At 30.2% G+C, this 6,761-nt stretch overlaps 1 protein-coding gene across 2 annotated transcripts; it reads left to right on the top strand.

Moving 5' to 3' along the window:
* Positions 1 to 2,098: 2,098 nt before the first annotated feature.
* On the top strand, positions 2,099 to 5,081 carry LOC110620470 (myb family transcription factor PHL5). 2 transcript variants are annotated; one of them, XM_021764216.2, is made up of 7 exons: positions 2,099 to 2,986; positions 3,080 to 3,296; positions 3,443 to 3,519; positions 3,613 to 3,652; positions 3,818 to 3,872; positions 3,961 to 4,033; positions 4,567 to 5,081. In XM_021764216.2, the coding sequence occupies exons 1-7, from the start codon at positions 2,405 to 2,407 to the stop codon at positions 4,780 to 4,782; spliced, it is 1,260 nt and encodes a 419-aa protein (XP_021619908.1). In that variant the 5' UTR covers positions 2,099 to 2,404; the 3' UTR covers positions 4,783 to 5,081. The 2 variants fall into 2 exon arrangements, with proteins under 2 accessions (XP_021619908.1, XP_021619909.1); XM_021764217.2 differs by having other exon boundaries at positions 2,100 to 2,986; positions 3,964 to 4,033.
* The last annotated feature ends 1,680 nt before the right edge of the window (positions 5,082 to 6,761 follow it).

The raw sequence follows: 6,761 nt of genomic DNA, 5'->3' as shown, positions 1-6,761 counted from the left end.
AATTAAAAATACAACTAATTGCACCCTTTTTTTTTAATTTTAATTATTTTTTATTTTATAAGTCTACCAATCAAACTCACAAAAGGATCTTGAAGGCATCGAATCCTTGTCTCAATATCCTCATTTTTAGCTGTAGCCATGCAGATTTTTTAATTTTCTCTTTATCAAATACTTGCTTTTTTATTATAAATTATTTATAATATAAAAAATTGTGCAGTTTATCGATAAAAAAAAAAAAAAATCTCAAACAGGGAAGAATTAAAATAGCATATGCTGCCTAAATTTAATCCAAAAGTGTTTCTATTTGATCAAGACATGGAACAGGGTTCTCAACTCTCAACTTGATCCACTCTCTCCTCGTTTTTTTTCTCTCAATTTAAAAAAAATTTAAAGTATCGTTTTTAGAAGCATTTTATATTTTCAAATTAAATGAAAAAATTCTCTAGTCCGAAGAAAATATCTTTTTAAATTAGAATGAAAACAGATTTTACCGCATTTTAAAAATTCGATAATATAATATTTATTCTGCTTTTAGAGTCCGGCTCTACCATACTTTTAGAGTATGATAAGCTCTAACACATTTTTAATTGATTTTTGACCATCCATAAAATGTTTCTTTTAAAAATTAGCGATTATTCCTCTTTTAATAAAATTTTTTTGAAAATGAAATAATCGATCTTACTACTGGATTCAATACTTACTGGATTCAATACTTATTGGTTGCTGCATTTACAAAAAAATTTTAAATAGAGCTGTTAATTAACTCAAGTATTGCACATAGCTCTGGAAGCTGTTGCATACGGCTAAAAAGCAAGACAAAGTTTATGCACTTTTTGACTGATTTGAAATAAAATAAAATAAACCCTAATTATATTCTTTTTGTCATATTCACGTGGCTGAATTTAGCTGAGGAATCAAGCTCTTTTCTCTGTAAATTCCCCTTTTAAAAAGGAAAAAATATATATTTCAATCTTTTGAGCCTTCAAATTTCAGCAGTAATATTATAATAAGATAGGAGTATTATTATTATTATTATTATAAAATAATTTAAGTTTTAATTTAAATTAGTTGAGGTAGGCTATATCCATTAGTGAGTTGTTAATTAATGACAAGAATAAAGATGATAAGTCGGAGATTCCGAAGCAGTGATCAAGACTTTTTTTCGGCCTTGGAATCATTGAAATGGCAAATTCCAATTGAAATTGAATCTTCTTGTGTTCATTTCCGCCATTGTTGAGCAATTGCACAAGCAAATGCATTCCATCTTCGTCAATGAAGAATGAATGAATGTATTAGAAATTGATTCAACAGGTTCGTTTCATCTTAATGGGTTTGGAACCATTCGAGATGGAGTCTCTTACTGTTTGATCGAAGTGAGTCTGATTCGAGTTTAACAACTAAAATGTTAAAATTTTTTTTACCATTACTAAGTAATTATACGAATATAATACAACAAAATTGTTATAGATTAAATCTAGATTCATAGTATAAATGTATGAAATTTTATGTCATTTTGTAAGTATGGTACGGATATGTATATATAATAATAGACTTCTTTTCTGGTAATTTCTGATTCCCATTTTGAAAGTTGCAAGCTTGTGGGAAAGGAAGAGGAGAGCTGTCACCTTTTCTTTTCTTTTTTTTTTTTTTCATTTGATTATTTTAGTTGATTTTGGTGAGTGGCTAAAAATGGGTTTCACTCGTATCTATCAAAGGAATAATTTTCAGATCTCTTGATTGTGAATTTATGCCAGTATCTCATTAATCTACCAAGCCACAGTCTCAGATGCTCATAACATTATTCTCCCATTCTTCTTCTTCTTCTATTTCTTCTGCTGATTGCTGATGGGCGTGATGATGCAACAATACTTGGAATTGATTTTACTTTTAACTTTAACTCAGTGGCTGAAGTTGAAAATTTTGTTCTTTTTCAGTAATTTTGTGTTCATGTAAGGACAAAATTTCCTGATTTATTTTTTGTTCATTTTATAGTTTTTTTTTTTTTTTCTCTTAGTGCTTTGATAATGTCAACAGATCATTGTTCATTCCTATCCATATTTGGAATATATAAAAAGGCAAATATATATGGGAAAAATATTTAATATATTCATATCTTACACTTGAAGTCTCAGGGGAATATTGCAGAGAATTTTATGCCAATGCATTTGAATTCAACATTATTGGTGTTGAATTCTATTATCCAACTAATCTGCATCTTTCTTTTCTGTTCTTTTTTCCCAGAATTTTCCTGGATTTTGCCTGCTTCTTCTCTTTAAGTAATTCACAGTAGAATGAAATCTGCTACACTATTTGCCACTGCCAAAGACAATTGACCAGAAATCACCTTTTCTTTTCTTTCCTTTTCTTTTCCTTTTTCTATCTCTCATATTTGGATTGCTTGTAAATGAACACTTCAAAGATCGATTGCCAAGATCGAATTCACCATAATCATGGCCTAATTGGTGACTTTGCTGTTCATTTCTCACAATGTTTTGGTAACCAACAGAGTTGGAACAAAGAAATTCATATGCAGCAACCTGTTATGGAGGCAGGACTCCAACAGCAGCAATATCTCAGGCCTGATAGATCATCAGCCAGCATAATGAGCCGATTCGAATCGCCAGCTTCAGCCTTCTATGCAACAGAAAGATTCATGGGGTTTCCACAGTATGATTGTCAAGTTGAAGCTCCTCCCTTGTGCTTCTCATACTCCAAGTCCTATGATTCACAACAGTCTTCAAGGGAAAATTATGCTATTGACTCAGGAGAACAAGCTGAGCACAACTTGGAAATGAGAAGCAATTTGCAGCCAATTGTGAAATCCCATTTCTCTGATGATCAGTTTTACAAGTCTTATAAAAGTTCCTGCAGCAGTTCTTCAGAAAACAAGCTGTATCTGCTTGAAAGAAATAAAGTGTTAAACAATGGAACTGCCTCCGTAGGGAATCACGGTTCAATTCCTTTTCAAGGAGATCAGGATCATAGAGTATGTATTAATTTTTCACTCTACTGTAGCTCCTTATTATATTTTAATGTTTTTTATCAGCAAGATTGATGATGGCTACTAGTTTCTCCACAGGTTGGTTGTAATCCTTGCACATCTCCATTTGCACAGCTGGGATTTAATTCTTCACAAGGGATACAGTCTCCAAGATTTTCTTCTGCAGGTGCTTGTGTGTCTTCTGGTAATCCTGTTGCTAATGGAGCTGTGCTTTCAAGTAAAACCAGAATAAGATGGACTCAAGATCTCCATGAGAAGTTCGTCGTGTGCGTCAATCGCCTCGGGGGTGCAGAGAGTAAGTAACTTAGACACGAGCTTTTACCCTTTGTTTGGAATGGAAGAATTGATTTCTTTTTTAACATACAAAATTTTTATTTTTAATGAAAATGAAACCATGCATGATTTATTAGAATTCATTTGAATTTTGTTGATCATTTACAGAAGCAACGCCAAAGGCAATACTAAAGCTGATGGATACAGATGGATTGACCATCTTTCATGTGAAGAGTCATCTGCAGGTGCTATTGATTTGCTTAAATATTATTGTGTTTTAGTTTGGATTTTCTTTCTAAAATCAAAATTTCCATTTCTCTTTATCATCTGCTTTTCAGAAATATAGAATTGCAAAGTACATGCCAGACTCTTTAGAAGGTAAAATCCTGTTACTGTTTCTCCTAATAAGGAACTCATCCATCAGCTGCTTTAGTAGATTATGGAAATATAATGAAAAAGTAGACCTTGAGTACAGAAGAATGTGAGATGCAAATGTAACTAATACTTGGCAATTCTAACCCAGATACCTTTTCTGTGCTGCAGGAAAGCCTGAGAGAAGAAATAGCATTAGTAACGTATCCCAGATCGATACAAAAACGTAAGTTTTATTATATTTTATGTTGTATATGTACTTTTTGTTTTGGATTATTTATTGTCATATGGTGACAATCTTGTCATTTATGTAGCAGTGGCATGCAAATCACAGAGGCACTGCAACTGCAATTAGATGTCCAGAGGTGTCTACATGAACAGTTGGAGGTACATCAATGGGATCCCTTCATTGGTCCACTCCTCATTTCATTATTCTATTTTGTTGTATAGCCTATTCTTTCTGTGTTTGTTGTCCTTACAAAGTTCGACTTGTATCCTATGTTGCTTGGCCTCGGATATGGGTGTCAGACCCGTATTTTATATTTAAAAAGTTGACACATATTCCATGTCGTATTCTATGAAGTGTCGTGTCGACTTGAGTACGACATTACAAAATGAAGAGTCGGAATATCAGAGCTTGTATCCTTAAACTGCTGGTTCAGTCATGAACTGATATGATCTTCACCCAGTAACAATTTGTTGGAGCTAATTAGATCTTGAAGGCTGTAATCTGATCATGCGTATCACATCTCCTTCTGAAGTTACTCTTCAGATTAACAAACGAACAATGATATGTGCTGCAGTTAAAAGATGATTCATTTCAATCTTGGTGAACAGATTGAAGGGTGTTTTTCTTATGTGGAAGAATTCTAAGCAGTCTTCATAAGTCGTAACTTCACTTGTTTATTTTCATTTGACAGATACAGAAAAACCTGCAATTGCGAATCGAAGAACAAAGCAGACAACTTAGGATGATGTTAGATCAACAACAACAGAGGACAAGTAATAGTCTTTTGAGGAATCAGAACTTGGATAATACAACATCCCCAGATGAGCCTGAACTAAATCTTGATGACATTGAGATTTCCATCACAGAAGATTTTAATAACACCCAATTCCCATCTAAGATAAGTTAGTTCTTCCAACAACACAGTGTTTCAGATTTCATTTACTACTTCCATGTTCTCAGTACAACAGAATCAGGACAAAATCTGTGCTGCTTTGTACAGAAAGAAAGGCATTTGTGTTTTCTTGAATCCTCAAATTATTACATGAATGTCTCTATAATGAAAGAAGTAAATACCATAAAATTGATGCTTTAATGCAAATGTAAGGAAGTAGAATTCACAGCAAAAATTGGATTTGGAGTTCTGTATCAGTATATTACTTGTGTACTTTCAAGCTCAAAATACATTACAAGAATCATAGTTTTTGATGTCCAAGCTATTATGGTTGTAAATTTCAATGCTTCCATACATTTTGGATGAGATTTGTGTGAGATGCTCAATAGGATTTGAAGATTTGATAAACAAATGCTGCATCTTTTTCCTTTTCTTTTTTGTTGTCTGAACATTTCATGGATTTGTTGAATGCTTGTCCATAACTGAGAATCTATCTCTAAATCATCTTCTAATCTGAACCTTAGTTTTTAGCCTTATCAAATAGTGGTTTTCCCAAGAAACAAGCATTCTTAGAAATACATTCATAAACAGATTGAAAGACTTTTTTTTCTTAAGAATAAAATAAATCAATGCAGTAGTCTCAGCCAAACTAAGAGAGAATTATTATTAGCCTTCTAAGTTTTTAAGAAAAAATTCACTGATTCATATCTATAATTCTTATACCCAATTAAGGAAAAATCACCATTGTCCTCATACTTTTGGGGATTTAAGAAAAAATACAAAAAATCAATTTGCCATTCTGAAAAGACAAAGAACTCCATACAGACAATTCACCAAGAAATGAAACTGAGCTCCTGTCCTGGGTACCATTTCACAAGAAGAAAAGAAATCTGCTCCTGTTTACCTTCAAGTTCAAGTGAAACTCACAAGTTTCAATTGGCCGAAAAATCAAATTTGCCTCTAAACTATATAATAAGAGTTAAAAATATCAAATTTTCATCTTTTAATCTAAATTTACCATTAAAACTATTATTAAAATATTAAATAATACCGTTTTTTGTCAGAATTTAAAAGTGAGTTAGTTATTTTCGGTATATTCAATCTTATTTAAGGTTATTTGAAATTTTAATAATAATTGAGAGTAAATTTAAATTGAAAGATCTGCTATCAAATTCTCCCATCTTTAAAATTGTTTTCTAACTTATTTTCTTAAAACCCATTCTCAGAGATTCTTTGAATTATATGAATTTTGATTCTCTATTTCTTGAAAATATATGGGCAGTTATTTTCATGGAGTTTTTATCAGTCTGATTTTCTCTTTACTAATTCTAAAAATTTTCAATTATCCATTTAATTATCTTTGATTCGATAATCAAATTAACTGAGACAATCAAAGTTTTAATAATTAATATATTAAATTATAATTTTATATGCTTTATAATTAGACTAAATTATTAACAGATTAGTTTCTATATTTTTAAAATTTGATTATATATCTAAATTAAAAGTATTTTCATTTAGAATTCTATTAGTAAATAGGTCAAACGAGGGAATAAATATTTTAAATATCTAAAATACTCTATCAACACTTAAATCCTTTTTAACATAAATAAAAAAATTTATATTATGTAAATTAATTGACAGATCAGTTTTTATATTTTTAAAATTAAACTCTTAAATTTATATAATTAATCTGTCTCCTTGATAAAAAAAATATTAAAAAATACTTGATACTATTTAAAAATAATTGAAATTTTAAGTATTTTATAAAAGTTTTAAAATTATAAATATTAAAATATTTTAATGAATGAAAATTAAAATATTTTTTAAATCAGTTAATTAAAATATTTTTTTAAATATAATTTCATAATAAAAAATTGACTAATAAATAGACTTTTTTTAATCTCAAACCAAAATAATTTACCTCAGTGCAATTCAAGAAAAAAACTTAGTAATTAACAGCGTAAAAATATAATAATTGACTAATTTGCTTT

This window comes from Manihot esculenta, chromosome 8, assembly GCF_001659605.2.
Source record: "Manihot esculenta cultivar AM560-2 chromosome 8, M.esculenta_v8, whole genome shotgun sequence".
Taxonomy (NCBI): Eukaryota; Viridiplantae; Streptophyta; class Magnoliopsida; order Malpighiales; family Euphorbiaceae; genus Manihot; species Manihot esculenta.
This window is presented reverse-complemented; position numbering and strand designations above follow the sequence as displayed.

Excerpts from the sequence above, each read along its gene's own strand:
- LOC110620470 (XM_021764216.2), top strand. The coding sequence starts at position 2,405 with ATGAACACTTCAAAGATCGATTGCCAAGATCGAATTCACCATAATCAT. Across the intron at positions 3,520-3,612 it reads ATGTGAAGAGTCATCTGCAG|AAATATAGAATTGCAAAGTA; the intron begins GTGCTATTGATT and ends TCTGCTTTTCAG. Across the intron at positions 3,873-3,960 it reads TCCCAGATCGATACAAAAAC|CAGTGGCATGCAAATCACAG; the intron begins GTAAGTTTTATT and ends TCATTTATGTAG.